This window comes from Peromyscus maniculatus, chromosome 11 (genome assembly GCF_049852395.1).
Source record: "Peromyscus maniculatus bairdii isolate BWxNUB_F1_BW_parent chromosome 11, HU_Pman_BW_mat_3.1, whole genome shotgun sequence".
NCBI lineage: Eukaryota > Metazoa > Chordata > Mammalia > Rodentia > Cricetidae > Peromyscus > Peromyscus maniculatus.
Window position 1 is genome coordinate 45,808,183 of NC_134862.1, and position 15,678 is coordinate 45,823,860.

Here is a 15,678-nt window from a genome sequence, read left to right on the forward strand (position 1 = left end):
CAAGGAAGTCCTCAAGTCCTCAAGGCTATTCCCATTGGAATAGCCCAATGAGACAAGCAATGGGAACTGCCAGGCATGCAGAGAGGCCATGCCATATTTACTTCACCAAGCAGATGGTTCTACAAGTAGGCATCCATCACCCCTTGATAACTGCTTTCAAGGATTGTCCTCTCTTGCTGTGGAAGATCTTGGACAGGTGGTCCAGGGTCCCACATCCCAGGTTCCAGGCCCTTTAAATTGGGGGGGAGGATCAGGGTGAAACGGAACCTCTGCTCTGGAGCAGTGCTCCTGGGTCTGGCTTTGTCCTTTGTCCTCACCCAGCCTGGTTGCACTCTTAGCCAGACCATCATGATCGCCTGCGTGAGCCCCTCAGATCGGGACTTCATGGAGACGCTGAACACTCTCAAATATGCCAACCGGGCTCGCAACATCAAGAACAAGGTGGTGGTGAACCAGGACAAGACCAGCCAGCAGATTAGCGCGCTGCGAGCCGAGATTGCGCGCCTGCAGATGGAATTGATGGAGTACAAAGCGGTAAGCACTCCCAGGCTCCCCTACATCCTCTCCTAGAAGGAGCTGGTGCTCTGCTCTACACCCTGCCCTGTAGCATCCCTAAACCAGGTCCTGAGTGAGCCTCCCACCTTCCCATCACCCAACCATCCTCATGTCTGCTAGACATCACTGTGCATCAGATGTGGTTCCCAGTACTGGGTTTTATGGCGAATCCATTTCAGACTGAGCCATCTAAGCTTAGAATACAAAGTCTAAGAATTTGAGCACCTTGGTTTTGTAGCATGGGTGTTTGGCTCAGGGAAGGTGTTTCCCAGGTGCTTGTATGCCCGCTCTGAGTGTATCCTGTTGGAATAGACGAGACCATTCCACTATAGTGCAGTCATTGACAGTGGGGGGCACAAGAGTGTGCTGAGGGGCAGAGGAGTCAGCCTGCTTGCTCGGGTGGTCAGGAAGGGCTTTATGGAAGGGGCCTTTCATGTAGATTTTGAAAAACGAATGAAGTATCAGCAGGAGGCCAGCAGGCATTCTGGGCAGAGAGTAAGCCATATAAAATACAACAGGAAAGGGAAAAACAGGTGCTCTGAGCGGCATGTCTAATTCTATAGATCCAAGGCTGACGTCACCCGCTGGTGGCCCATAGCCTGAATCTGGCACACAGATGGGTGGGCTTAGACTTGGTTTCAGAAGAATGCAACTTGTTTGACAACTTTTCTGGAAGTAAGCAGAGAGTCTCAACTTGTGTGGAAGAATTTGTCTCTACCAACAACTGGCGCTAAGATGGCCGGAGTGAGTGGCGGTGTTTATTATATGAAGAAATTTCATAATTCAAACACAAACAAGCTGTACATGGACAATCATAGCCTGTCTGTAAGCTGTTAGTCACTGGCCTCCTTTGCAACTCGGGACACGGACAGAATCAAGGCAATGAAGTGATTTCAAGTTCTGCACTGCTAAAATTTTACCCTTATAGTAGTCCCTTGACCAAGCAAGGACTGTAGTAACATTCGTAGGCAAAAATTAGAGGGGGCTTTGGAAGGGTGAAATTCATTAGTTTACAACATTAACTTTTTATTTACACAACAGACAGCTCTGTGAGCCCAGTGTCCTGGTGACCGTGTGCATAGTTGCTGATTTTAGCTTTAAGGTAGACAGTTAAACATGAGAGCAAAGAGAGCGGCTGCCTCTCCGCTCCAGTCCCCACCGCTCCCTGTTGTCTTCCACCCAGACTGACTCCCCCTGTATGCCAGTTGCCTGGCCCAGGTAGGGTTTTGTCACTCGGATTAGCATTCATCGTGGAGAATGAAAGTGAGTGATAGGAAGGTAAGTCAAGAATTTGGACTTTTTTTTTTTGCTGTCAGGGAGCAAACTGTGTTTTAGTTTCTTTGAGACAGGATTTCTCTGTATAGCCCTGGCTGTTCTGGAACTTGCTCTGTAGAACAGGCTGGCCTTGAACTCATAGATCCATGCTTGCCTCTGCCTCCCGAGTACTGGGATCAAAGGTGTGTACCACCACATCCAGGCTTTTTGACTTTTTTTTTTTTGGGGGGGGGGTCTAATTATGTAGTCCAGGTTGGGACTCACATTGCCCAGTCTGGTCTTGAGTTTGTGACGCTCATGCCTCAGACTTCTAGGCAGTGAGATTAGAAGCAGTGAGCTCCATATCCAGTGCTGTATAAGCAAGTACTGTAAGCTGTTGAGCCTTGAGAGACAGGAGCTAGGTCAGGAAACCTGGAGGAAAGGAGAAACCAGAAGTGTCACCCTGCCCTGGAGAAGGCTGAAGGCAGGTGGAAGAGGATTGCCACTGTACCCCTCCCATGAGAGAGGACTGCCACTGTACCCCTCCCATGAGAGAGGACTGCCACTGTACCCCTCCCATGAGATGTAGCACCTGATGGCTCCCTGCCTGTCTCTGTCCCAGGGCAAGCGGGTGATTGGGGAGGACGGCACAGAGGGCTACAGTGACCTGTTCCGGGAGAATGCCATGCTGCAGAAAGAGAACGGTGCTCTGCGGCTCCGGGTGAAGGCCATGCAGGAGGCCATCGATGCCATCAACAACCGCGTCACACAGCTCATGAGCCAGGAGGCCAACCTACTTCTGGCCAAGGCTGGTAAGTTGGGGTCCAGCGGTCTAGCTCAGAACAACATGCCTCCTTCCACTCCTGCCCCTTGGTGTCAAGCAGGCTGTGATGGCCAGCCAATGCACAGATTAGTTCATTTATGCATTCCCCAACAGTTTAGCATGACACACACATGGCTTTCTTGTTAAACATGTAAGAGCCACATAGTACACCAAGCAAAAGATAAGAATTCCCACAGCAGACTCTCCACCCACATCTTCTCTGCCTTCGGAAGGATCCTTCCTGAGCAGCCAAGTGCGTGTTTTCCCACACTTTCTCGGTACATTTGTTTTGAGTATAAATGCGTTTGAATATATCATTTGTACGTGTGTGAATAATATGCATGGCATTTTCTGTATATGAGGTCATCCTTTCTATTTTATGACTTCCTTTTTTTTTCCATTTAGCATCATGTCTTATAAAGCTCCATATTCAAAGGCACTTAATTTTGTAGATGACTGCACGATGTTCCATATGTGATGTTGAATAATTTATTGAACAGCCACTGTTGATGGATGTTTAGATTGTTTCCGATTTCATGCCATTATCCAACAGTGCTTTGATAACAACTATGATCATGTTCGAGTGTTTCCTTCACGTAGATTCCCTTATGGAAAAGCCCGTGTGAGCTACTATGTTGGAATCACAAGTGAGGCTTAGAGCCATGGCCCCAGTCCTTTCTGTTGTCACCTGTTTTCATTATTGTGCCTGTTTGTCCGCTCCGTTCAGGCGACGGCAACGAAGCCATTGGTACTCTGATCCAGAACTACATCCGGGAGATTGAGGAGCTGCGGTGAGTACGCCCCGTCCAGTGTGAGCAGGGCCGCATGGATGGCTTTGGCCAGGCCAGTTTTATGTGGCTCACCTGGCCCCACCTGCACACTCTGCCCACACAGAACCAAGCTCCTGGAGAGTGAGGCCATGAATGAGTCCCTCCGCCGAAGCCTCTCGCGGGCTTCCACTCGAAATCCCTACTCCCTGGGAGCATCTCCAGCAGGCCCAGCCTTCGGGGGCAGCCCGGCCAGCTCCATGGAAGATGCTTCTGAAGTGATCCGAAGGGCCAAGCAAGACCTGGAGCGGCTGAAGAAGAAAGAGGTCAGGCAGCGGAGGAAGAGGTAAGTGGAATGTCACTACCTCCCCTGCAGCCAGTACATCGGAAGGTGGGCAACCCCCGGCACCGTCCAGGAGGACTGCTCCCCACCCCACATATAGGGAGGACCACCCCTCCGCAGGCTCACCCCATTCCTAGGGGCATCACCAGTAATGCTTGGGAATTTCTCAAGCACTAACTCAGTTGGAGTAAAGCTACCTCTCCAACCTTCTCTTGGGTGCTTTTTCCACAGGGTTAAATTGCCCGAGATAGAGCAGGGTTGGGGGGGGGGGCAGACGACTGGAAAAATAGATCTGGTTCTCTACAAAGCAGGAACCCAGTCCTACCGCCATCCTGTGGTGTCAGTCTCTAATCTGGCTTCATTTTCGTTCCATAAGCAGCCCAGAAAAAGAAGCCTTCAAAAAGAGGGCAAAACTCCATCAGGAGAACAGTGAGGAGACGGATGAGAATGAGGCTGAGGAGGTGAGGACTCCCCCGGCCTTCCTCATCATGTCCCTGTTGGGGTAGAGATTCCATCACTGTCGTGTGGGGCGGGGGCAGAGATTTGCCTTTAGTTGATCCTTGAGTTTCTTGATAATGCTGACTTGTTGCCATGGTGATCTCCATCCCCAGGGCTTTTGCTTCATCCAAAATGGATGAAGCTAGACTGAGCATCCTCCACAAAGGCCTTGCCCAGGCTACTAGGAGGGGATGGTCTTCTCAGAGGAGGGCGTGGCTAGCCCCCACCCCTGCTGATACCCCCTGGAGTCTTGTGTGTGGCCCCGGCTCTGCCTCGGGCCTCCCATCTCCCGAGGCAGGTGCAGCCCTAATGGTACCTTGTGCCTAGGAGGAGGAAGAGAGAGACGAGAGTGCCTGTGAGGAGGAGGAAGGACGTGAGGATGAGGATGAAGACTCGGGCAGCGAAGAGAGCCTAGTAGACTCAGACTCGGACCCTGAAGAAAAGGGTACGTGGACCGGGGCTGAGGAGATGAGTTGCTTGTGGCCAGTCCCCACGGTGGGACTACTGTCAATCAGAACTTGGCTCCCCAGAGAAAATTCAGATGGATCCGGGTGGGGTCGGGCCTGCTAGCACGCTCAGAGACAGCTTGTCTAGACAGGGCTGGGACTCCTGCCTGTGAAGCCCACTAAAACAATGGTAATGACAAGTGATGGGAAGTGCTCGGCTCTCCTCACATGCCCATCACTGTGCTTTGTTTGACCCCTCCCAAGGCTTGATGGATCCAGTGCTCACCACTACTGCCTTGTGCAAAAGTATTAGGCTTCGCTGAGTTGCCACTGAGCATGCTCAGAGAGGTCCCTGACCCACTTCGGTGGATTCAGAAAGGGGTTACCTTTCTGAATGAATGACTTTGGCTGATGCCAAGACCCTCTCCTTCATGTGGAGACATCTGTCCCTCAGGTCCGTCCTGTTGTCATCTGTCACCTACAGCCCTACAAGGTGCTCTGGGTCATTTTACCCTCCTCCACCCAAGCAGGGTCCCATGTCATCAGTCAGGGTGGCATAGGCCTAGGGGTCCATCAGGGTGGGAATGGTGTTAGACTCTGGTCCAAGCTCCTGAGACCGGCTGTGCATTCCGGAAGCTGCTCATTGAATGTATTGCAATGAGTGAAAGGTGGCTTACCTTTCTGGTCCCTGATTGGCCACTGCTGACAAAGGATGTCCCCTGGCCCCGGGGGGCCCCTGGCATGGGGCTGAGTCTCGCTCTGTCCGGGCCCCTGCAGAAGTCAACTTCCAGGCCGACCTGGCGGACCTGACTTGCGAGATTGAGATCAAGCAGAAGCTGATCGACGAGCTGGAGAACAGCCAGAGGCGGCTGCAGACCCTCAAGCACCAGTACGAGGAGAAGCTGATCCTGCTGCAGAACAAGATCCGAGACACGCAGCTGGAGCGCGACCGCGTGCTGCAGAACCTCAGTGAGGACAGCGCCGTGTTCCTCTTTCCCGATCCCCTGCTCTGTCAAAAGACACCCAGCATCGATCTGCTCACACCTGGCCTTCTGCACAAGGGACCCCTGACCAACGTGCTGTGACCTCTGCCCATAGTTAAAGTGCTCTAACCCAGTCTCTCTGCTACTTTTGTTTTGCTTTCAAATTGCATTTGTGTGTGTGTGTGTATGTGAGTGGATGTGTGTGCGTGTGAGCATGCACACGCATGTGATGTGGCACACACATGTAGAAGTCAGAGGACAACTTGCAGAAGCCTGTCCTGTCCTTCCACTATCCGGGTCCCAGGGATTGAACTCTGGCCGTCGGGTTTGGCAAGCAAGTGCCTTTCTCTGCTGAGCCATGTTGAGACCGAGTCTTGCCATGTCGCCCAGGCTGACCTCAAACTTACGGCAATCTTTCTGCCTCAGCCTCCCTAGTGGTAGAACCATAGACAGGTGCTATCATGCCTAGCTCTTTTTTTTTTCTCCCATCTTATATATTAGAAATCATCAATCCTCTATCTCCCCAGGCATGCGACTAAGATACCTCCCAACCTCCCCCCACCCCGCTGTGTCCAGTTTATAAGACTTCTCAAATCACGTCCGCCCCCCCTTGTACTGCCTCGAAACCTCCTCATCCGATCATTCACTTCCTTGTCCACGTACTCAGCAAATGTTAGGTGGATGTGTTTCATGGAGCAGGTGTTAGTCCAGGGGTTAGAGTTGTTGTTGTGTGTAAAGTCCCCCTCATGGAGGGTACACTCGAGCAGCATTGCTAGCAGGCTGGCCTAATGAAGTCGGCTGTTTGTTTGTTTGTTTGTTTGTTAATATGGAAGCGGGGGTGAGGGCTTAGGGGTGGGACAGGCTGAGCCGTGGAAGACTACATGGAGAAGGTAACCTTGGAGTCAGGCCGCACAGAGCAGAACTAGCACTGGGAAGAACATTCCAGACCGGGGGAACAGAAGCTCTTAAGACCCCCAAGGCAGCCATGTGCCTGGCATGTTGGTGGAATGGCGGTCTAGACTAGTCGGAGAATAGGTCGTGTCTGTCGTTAAGATGTTTCCTTAGAGACTTAGAGAATGGAGAGGGTCGGGAGTTTTGAGGGAGAGGTGATACAAGACTCCAAAGCATTTCCAAACCATCGGGGTTTTTTTTTTGCTGTTGTACGGGAGGAGGAAAGTGGAAGCGAGACCACTTAGGAGGCAGACTGGACAGGTGGTAAGATGTGGTCAGGTTCAGGTGTTTCAAAGGTTGAGCTGAAGACTTGGCTGTGTGGACAGGAGGCGTGGTGGATGCGGGGGCCATGACTCAGGATCCGAGCCTCTGGGCAGGAGGCAGCGAGGTTTTCTGAGATGGGATGAAGTCGGGCTGGGGACGTCTCTTGGCCGTGGTGGGAGCGTCTGGTGAGGAGGCAGCTTTTCCATCCCCTGCAGTTCCATTAGACCAGCTCTTCTTGCTAACCTTCCGCTTCCTGCTGGCACCACCTCTCCAGGGACCGAGGTCTCAGTCACTACTGGGCACTAGAATGTCAGCGTAGGAAAGGGCCCCGGGGCAGCTGCTGAACCCACATTGTTCAAATGAAGGAGTCGCTCAGGGAGAGGCCAGCTGTAGAACCCAGGGCCTCTCTCCCCGTGGAGGCCACACTTAGTGGGAGCCGGGGAGCCTGTCGCTCTGACACTGCTTTTCGCTGCTCTCAGGCACCATGGAGTGCTACACGGAGGAGAAGGCCAACAAGATAAAGGCGGATTATGAGAAGAGGCTGCGCGAGATGAACCGGGACCTGCAGAAGCTACAGGCCGCTCAGAAAGAGCATGCCAGGCTCCTCAAGAACCAGTCCCGCTACGAAAGGGAGCTGAAGAAGCTGCAAGCGGAGGTCGCCGAGATGAAGAAGGCCAAGGTAGGCAGAGGACAGGAGGAGTCAGGCCTGTCCAGCTGGGCCTGTGCGGTGCCTTAGAATCCGCATCCTACGTTAAATATGACCACTGCTGTCAAGGGTGGATCTTCCACCGAACACGGCATCGCCCGATTCAATCCTGCCCCGATCAGGTGCACTTCCACCTGTGACCTCATCCAGTACCGGGCTCATTGCAGGTGCCTTGCTCAGTGCTGTTGCTGTGTTGGGAAGCTGGACTAACAGTTGCACTATTAGTATATTAGTATATATGTATATATTAGTGTATTAGCACTATAGCTGTACTAATAGTTCCTGCCTGCACAAGGAAGCCTTAAGGCCTCATTTGGAATAAGCCTCTCATCATAGTAATAATCGGCACCATGGCCAGCTCTTGCTGCTTAGGCATCTTGCATGCTCAGTCACATTCCATCCTTAGGAAAGGAGGACAGCATTTCCATTTGTGTTCACGGAAGTGGATTCCCGCCACCAGGATGTAGTGCTGGCATGCAAATTCTGCCCTGGGTGTTCCAAACTGGTGTTGTGTTCTTGGTGGCTCTGGGCTCCCTTCTCTACCTGGCCATAAACCCACATGGCACAGTCTGTAGGGTCTGCTCTTTTGATGTCACTGGCTCAGGTCTTGAACTTCTGGTATCTGGGGCTCGCAGATCCTTGCTCTGTGTATATCCTCCATCGTCCTTGGACCTTCCTGCCCTGGCCTTTAGCTTCTGGTGTCTCCCAGCTCTCCACAGCTAAGCTCTGGGGCTAGATCCCTACCAAAGCTTGGCAAAGGTGGTAGCCCCAGTAAACTGAGTCCTTTGGGGACTCATGGAACAGGAGCCATTATGTCTTGACGGCTGGCTGACTGATGCTGACCAGTGCATACAGGAAGGACAAAGTTCATCAATTTTAGAGGAAATGGATCTGTACCTGGGCGGGCTCTGCCCCCCAGGCAGGTCTAGGGCCTCCATCCACTGATGAAGAAGTCCCTCCATGCCTTGCGGTGATCAAACCCTCATGGCCCCAAAGAGCCCATTCTCACTCCCAGCACCTCCACCCTGTAGACCCGATGCCATTGATGGTAGAAGGACGTGGGATTCAAACACCCAGGGTCCTCTGAGGCCCTGGAGCCCTTTGGTAATGCAGAGAGGGCCCAGTAAGCTTTATCCCCAGGCTGTCTGTAGTCCACTGTGGCCTGGGCCTTCTGCAGGTACTGCTGAGGCAACTTTAGCATGCCTTTGACAGGCTTGTGTTTGTTCGTGCCCCCTCCAGCGCCTCCCCCCCCCCCCCCGGGGATTTCTTACTGGTGCCTCTTCAGGGTAGTCCCAACCTCTCCTAGCCAGCTCCCATCTTGAGTGGAAATGACCCTAGAAAACCTCACAAGGGAACACTCTCCTAGGGTCCTGAAACTTGGAAAAAACGGCCAAATGCCCAAGACATGGTACAAAGACAGAGGCATCCGCACATGCATTTTCAGACCTCTGAAGCCCTTCATCCGGGACCTAGCCCTGCCCACCTGACCACGCTCTTGTGATTAGGCTCTTGTTACATGTGGAGAAGAGCCTGGGGTTATCTCAGGGGTGCCCCAGCAGGGCCCTGGTTCTCCCCTCGAGGGGTAGGAAAGAGGAGCAGCCGAGGACTGCAGGCCGAGCCTGTGCCTACAGATCTTGGCTGAGAGAGGGCCCACAGCTTCAGGGTCTCCTGCAGGAGAACTACAGAGCAATGCTGTCTCAGCACGGAGGCCCGTTTCTGCACTGCCCTGTGCCGAGCATGCGCTCACCTCCCTGCGGTGAGGAATACAGACACAACTGCAGGTTACCTAGAGGAGCCTGGATCTGGGAAGCGAGATGACCCAGGCTCCAGGTCTAGCCAGCTCTTCCTAGCTCTGTGACTGTTAGTCACTTTGTCTCGAAGGCTCATCTCTTTCCCTTTCTCACCTGAGAGCCGTAAGGATGGGGCCTGCCATGGAGCAAGCTCTCCTATGTGGCTGTCACCATGAGACTGGCCCTGAGGATGGTGGCTTTTAGTGGGGCCTGGGATAGACTTTAAATGGTACAGGCCACTTCTTCAACAGCTTGTCAAGGTATCTGAGCCCCTCAGGAGGAGTGGGAAGGAAATCTTCTGTGTCAGACCCCCCAAGTCAGTGATGCCTAGAGGGCTACCTCCCTGACCCGTGTCCTCCCAACCAGCTATGACTGAAACCCCACGGGTCACTTGCCTGGCCCTGCCTCACCTCCACCGCCTCTGCCATCCCAGGTGGCCCTCATGAAGCAGATGCGTGAGGAGCAGCAGCGGCGGCGACTGGTGGAGACCAAGAGGAACCGGGAGATTGCTCAGCTCAAGAAAGAGCAACGGAGGCAAGAGGTAAGAGCTCCCCGGAGCTTTCTGCCTCCTTCCCTTCTTCCAAGGACCCCCTCCCCCCAGTTCCCACTGTTCCAAGTGACAACAGCGCAATACAGCCTGTCAGAAAGGCAGAGCCACTGCCGGCTTCTGCCCCAACCCCCTGCATGCCCAAGAGAATAACTTGAGTCCAGAGAAGGGCGTGAATTTCCCAAGGTCACCAGCAAAATCAGACACGTGGAGCTTCAGGTCCAGAAGAAGTAGCCCAGGCAGACTGGCCTCTAGTCCAGGTTCATGTTCATGGTAGGAGATAAAGCCTAGAGAATTGTCCCTATGGGCAGAAATTCCTCATGACCACCCCCAGACAGAAGGATGCAACTCCGAGTATCATTCTATCTACATTTTGGCAGTGAGGGAATCCCCACACAAGAAAGTCTTGAGCTTTTGGCTACAGAGCGCCCAGCCTGTCTCCAGCCCCGTCTGGACAGCAAGAGGGCTCTTGGTGGCTGAGTGTGGCCCAACCCTTTTCTTCCAGTTTCAGATACGGGCCCTGGAGTCTCAGAAGCGTCAGCAGGAAATAGTCCTGAGGAGGAAAACCCAGGAGGTGAGTGCTCTCGTCAGCCCAGCAGGATGTACAGGGTTGACTCTGGATCCCACGTTACTCTCCTCTGAAGCCATAAGGGGCCGTGTGTGTGTGTGTGTGTGTGTGTGTGTGTGTGTGTGTGTGTGTGTGTGTGTGTGTGTGGTGTGTGTGTGTGGTGTGTGTGTGTGTGCATGTGTGTGTGTGGTGTGTGTGTGTGTGTGGTGTGTGTGGTGTGTGTGTGGTGTGTGTGTGTGTGTGGTGTGTGTGTGGTGTGTGTGTGCAAATGTGTGTGTGTGTGTGGTGTGTGTGTATGTGTGTGTGTGTGGTGTGTGTGTGTGTGTGCGCGTGTGTGTGTGTGTGTGTGTGTGTGGTGTATGTGTGGTGTGTGTGTGGTGTGTGTGTGTGTGCATATGTGTGTGTGTGTGTGTGTGTGTGTGTGTGTGTGTGTGTGTGTGGAGTGGGGGAGACACAGGGACAGACACACCCTTGCTACTTGTGGCCTGGATCTCCTTTCATTCCGTGAGCACAGCCTTGCCAAATTATAGTAGCCTGTGAGAAACGACTTCTCAACCAGCGAGCCGAGCCTAGAAGGCAGAATACACACATCCCATCCCCAGTGTCTAGCTGGTCATTTTAAAAAGAGGAAAAAAGCTGGGTGGAGGTGGCACATGCTTTTAATCCCAGTGCTCAGAAGGCAGAGACAGGCAGATCTCTGTGTGAGTTCGAGGCCAGCCCTGACGCAACGTGAGTTCCAGAACAGCCAGAGCTGTTACATAGAGAAACCCTATCTCAAAAGCAAAAAACAAAACAACAATAAAAAAAGAGAAAAGAGGGGCTAGAGAGATGGCCCAGTCAGTAAATTACTCACCACGTAAGCGTGAGGACCTGTGTTTTAATCCCCAGCACCCACATTAAAAACTGGGCATGGTGGAGACAGGTGGATCTCAGAGCTTGCTGGCCAGCCACTACAGCTAATTGGAGAGCTCCGGGTTCATTGACAGACAGTGTTCATCTCAAAACACAAGCGGGAGAGTAATAGAGCAAGACACTCAGTGTCCACCTCTGGCCTCCACATGCTTGGGAACACATGTACATGCACACCCGGGTATGCACACGCACACACCCGAGAGCGTGAGAGTGAGAAAATCAGACAGACAGACAGACAGACAAGCATCTCTTGTGTTTTATTTTACATCACAGACTTCTTATCCCTTTACAGCCCCAAGTGCTCAGGCGTGCACAAAGCTGCCTTTGTTCTCCTCAGCACCTCAAGCCAGGCTTTCCTGAAGCTCCAGTCTTCCTTGCTCACTGGGTCCCCTCTTCTTGTCCTCACTGTGCCCAGGTTTCTGCACTGAGGCGCTTGGCGAAGCCCATGTCGGAGCGAGTGGCCGGACGTGTAGGATCGAAGCCCCCCAATTTGGATTCTGGGGCTGAGGTGTCCGCCAGTACGACCTCGTCTGAGGCTGAATCGGGAGCTCGCTCTGTCTCCAGCATAGTGCGTCAGTGGAACCGAAAGATCAACCACTTCCTGGGGGACCACCCTGCAGCCACTGTCAATGGCACCCGCCCAGCCAGGTGAGGGGTGCGAGCCGTGCCTGTCGGCAGGAGATCCGGCAAGTGCTCTGGTGCCTGGGCCGTCAGCTTCCGCCTCTGTGGGGGAAGCTCAGGAGAGCCTCCGAGGTCCAGAGCAGTCCGCCAAGGCCCCTTTGCCTCTGCTCTCCCAGGAGAAAGTTCCAGAAGAAGGGGGCCAGCCAAAGCTTCAGTAAGGCCGCTAGACTCAAGTGGCAGTCCCTGGAGCGGAGGATCATCGACATTGTCATGCAGAGGATGACCATTGTCAACCTGGAGGCTGACATGGAGCGCCTCATAAAGGTGGGACCTCCCTCCTCATCTCTCCCACCCCACTTTCCTACTTCTCTGGCTCTTTGCTCTTCCCCCTGTCTCCAACTCTGCTCCTCATGCCTGTTCTGACCTCCAGATGATCCCAGGCAGGTGGGTGGCTTGGTGTAGGGGCAGGGCTTGCCTAGGTGTGAGATGCTTTCTCCATCACTGTCCTCCCCCAAATTCCACCCCCCCCCCAGAAAAGGGAGGAGCTCTTCCTCCTGCAGGAGGCGCTTCGGCGGAAGCGGGAGCGTCTGCAGGCTGAGAGCCCCGAGGAGGAGAAGGGACTCCAGGAGCTGGCTGAGGAGATCGAAGTGTTGGCCGCCAATATTGACTACATCAATGACAGCATCACTGACTGCCAGGCCACCATCGTGCAGCTGGAGGAGACCAAGGTACCCACGGGACCCAGCTGGGTGGGGCGGTCGCCGTGAGTGGGCTTGGCAGCCCTGTGTGACGGGGTGTCTGCTTTTTTTGGTCTCCCAAAGGAGGAGCTGGACTCCACAGATACGTCAGTGGTCATTAGCTCCTGCTCTCTAGCTGAAGCCCGCCTACTGCTAGACAACTTCCTTAAGGCGTCCATTGACAAGGTGAGCTGGCAGCTCCCCTGCGGCTGGGCGGGCGTCACATGCCCTGGTGGTGAAGCCCACGGCTTTGGCTCCTTCCCACCTGCGTCATTCACAGGCTGGGACAAGCTACCGAACCTGCAAGTTCGGGTTCTGCGGCTATAAAACCGGGGCCTTGACAATACAGAGCTTGTAGCTGGTTGTACAGAGTGCCGCACGTAGGGGCCTTGGCACACTACACAGCTTCAGTTAAAGGTGGCCAGGCCCATCCACAGCAGGACTGGGCTCGGGTCTGTTGGAGGCAGAGGGAGAAGTGTGTGTGCCTTAGGGATTGGGGAGCAGGGAACAAAAATTACATTTCACCCGCTCCACCCTCACCCCTGCCTACCAGGGCGCCAGGAGTCATCGGGCCCCTCTCCTTCATCCTTGGCCAGAGAATGTGTTTCTTCCTCTGGCCTAGGGACAAGTCTTGGGGACAGACACCAGCTAGTGTGCATAGAGTTAACTGGAAAGAGGTTGGGAGGCCATCCTGCCCAACTCTTAGACTGACCCTCAGTGGCTCTCCAGTTGCTTTTGTTTTAAGGGACTGTGTTCATGTGCTGGGGGTGCCATGACGAAATGTCACAGCCTGGGGCTGGTGCAGCAGGGAAATCCTAAGTCTAGGATCCCAGTGTCAGCTGGATGGTTTTTCCGAAGCCTCGCTCCATGGCCATTCTTTCTTCCCATGTCTTCACGTGATCTTTCCTCTGTGTGGCTTGTCATGATCTATTATTGTAAGGACACCAGTCATACTGTATTAGGGGCCACCCCTATGGCCTCATATTATCCCGTTTCCCACTCCCTAGGACCTGTCTCTAAGTACAGTCATATTTTAAGGTAACAGGGGTTGGGACTTCTATGTTGAAAGTCCACCCATGACAGAGCATATGCTAGAGTGAACTTCACTACTGTGTGTGTGTGTGTGTGTGTCTGTGTGTCTGTGTGTGTCTGTGTATGTCTATGTCTCTGTGTGTGTGTCTATGTCTATGTATGTTTCTGTGTGTGTGTTTGTGTGTGTCTATGTCTATGTATGTTTCTGTGTGTGTGTCTGTGTGTGTCTATGTCTCTGTGTGTGTCTGTGTGTGTGTGTCTATGTCTGTGTCTGTGTTGTGAGTCTGTGTGTGTGTCTGTGTGTCTACGTCTGTATATGTCTCTGTGTGTGTGTGTGTGTGTGTGTGTCTATGTCTCTGTGTGTGTATGTGTGTCTGTGTGTCTGTGTGTAGGTGCCTAGCAGCTACAGCATCAAGCACAGGCCAGGAAGAGTGAGCCCAGGCCTTGTTCTTTGCCCCCAGGGACTCCAGGTAGCCCAGAAGGAAGCCCAGATCCGGCTGCTGGAAGGACGGCTGAGACAAACAGACATGACAGGCGCTTCCCAGAACCACCTTCTCCTAGATGCTTTGCGTGAGAAGGCCGAGGCACACCCTGAGCTGCAGGCCCTCCTCTATAATGTGCAGCAGGGTATGCTTTGGTGTGGGGAAGGCTTTCCAGCTCCCCAAATTCCCCTGCCTCAGAATTCCCTCAGAAGCCTTGTGATCCTAGTGGGTGAGATGCTGGAGAAGGGCTGTGTCCCTTTTCCACATACTCCGACAGGGTCTCTCAGCCACCTTCTCCCTTCCTTCCCCCACTCCCTCAGAGAATGGCTATGTGAGCACAGATGAGGAAGTCTCCGAGTTCTCTGAGGGAAGGTGAGTTTTCAAGCAGGAAGTCAGCGGTGCCTCACAGCATGCACCTGGGGATGGAGGAGGGGTTGCCGCAGGGCCCCAGAACTAAGCTGGGTTTTCAGGCTTTTGGGGACCCATATTTCTAAGTCCTAGAGAGACTTAGAGAGTTACCGTATAACTATCACGGTCCTAAACTTTCCTGCTTTCTCCGTCAGCTTTTCCCAGTCATTCACCATGAAAGGCTCCACCAGCCACGATGACTTCAAGTTCAAGGTAAGCCCTGCTGGGAATCAGGCTGTAGGTTTAGTAGGGCCAGCCTCTCCCAGCCTGATCCCTATGAGTGTAGGTCCATGTCTCCAGCCCCAATTCAGTTTTGTCCACAGAAGAAATGGAGATGCCAAGAAGGATCTCCTGGCACTGGGGGTGGGTGTGGGTGGGAGACTAACCTAGAATTTGCTATGTAGACCAGGCAGCCCATTCTCCTCAAGACAGGAGAAATGCCCAGAGTCCCTAGGAGCCTATTTCTACTCTACCTAGTGACATCACTGCATCCAGAGACCCTGCGTTACAGAACACCACCCCCCTCGCCCAAGACTCTAGGTCAAAGCTGACTCTACTAGAGCCCTAGTTCTTTTTCCTGGGATGATTTGTTCAACCGCATTGAAGTCCACAGTAGGAAAGTTTTCTCAACAGTGAGGGATTAGTGACGAACCAGCCCTGAAGACTCATTAAGTCAGATGTGGGAAGACTGTGAGCCATGAGTTCTGCCTAGTCCTGGAGCGATCTGGTTAGATCAGTCTGGATGGACGCTCTGTGGTCTGCATGGTAAAGGGCTTCTTTCATCGGCAACTCCCTCAGGCCAGGCAGATCATTTCCCTCAGGATTTACCCACGTCTTCCATACTGGAGCTTGGACCCACACTGAGCTAGCTCCTCCTCCTCCTCCTCCTCCTCCTCCTCCTCCTCCTCCTCCTCCTCCTCTTCTCTCTCTCTCTCTCTCTGTCTGAGTTAGAATCTCAGCCTCCCATGTACCTGGGATAGCAGGTCTGTGC

General features: G+C 53.3%; 1 protein-coding gene across 17 annotated transcripts in view; it reads left to right on the top strand.

The window, feature by feature from the left end:
* The window catches only part of Kif21b (kinesin family member 21B), a 49,025-nt gene that overhangs the window by 17,901 nt on the left and 15,446 nt on the right, over positions 1-15,678 (top strand). For 9 of the 17 annotated variants that reach the window (XM_076547462.1, XM_076547466.1, XM_076547467.1 and 6 more), the window contains exons 8-24: positions 339-534; positions 2,432-2,621; positions 3,360-3,423; positions 3,527-3,745; positions 4,122-4,203; positions 4,568-4,685; positions 5,464-5,655; positions 7,364-7,563; positions 9,814-9,921; positions 10,433-10,501; positions 11,823-12,055; positions 12,205-12,352; positions 12,562-12,756; positions 12,850-12,951; positions 14,259-14,424; positions 14,600-14,651; positions 14,843-14,900. In XM_076547462.1, coding sequence (XP_076403577.1) covers positions 339-534; positions 2,432-2,621; positions 3,360-3,423; positions 3,527-3,745; positions 4,122-4,203; positions 4,568-4,685; positions 5,464-5,655; positions 7,364-7,563; positions 9,814-9,921; positions 10,433-10,501; positions 11,823-12,055; positions 12,205-12,352; positions 12,562-12,756; positions 12,850-12,951; positions 14,259-14,424; positions 14,600-14,651; positions 14,843-14,900 — 2,392 coding nt within the window. Of the gene's footprint in view, positions 1-338; positions 535-2,431; positions 2,622-3,359; positions 3,424-3,526; positions 3,746-4,118; positions 4,204-4,567; positions 4,686-5,463; positions 5,656-7,363; positions 7,564-9,813; positions 9,922-10,432; positions 10,502-11,822; positions 12,056-12,204; positions 12,353-12,561; positions 12,757-12,849; positions 12,952-14,258; positions 14,425-14,599; positions 14,652-14,842; positions 14,901-15,678 lie in introns of all 17 variants that reach the window. The other 8 variants (XM_076547461.1, XM_076547472.1, XM_076547463.1 and 5 more) reach the window with 1 other exon arrangement.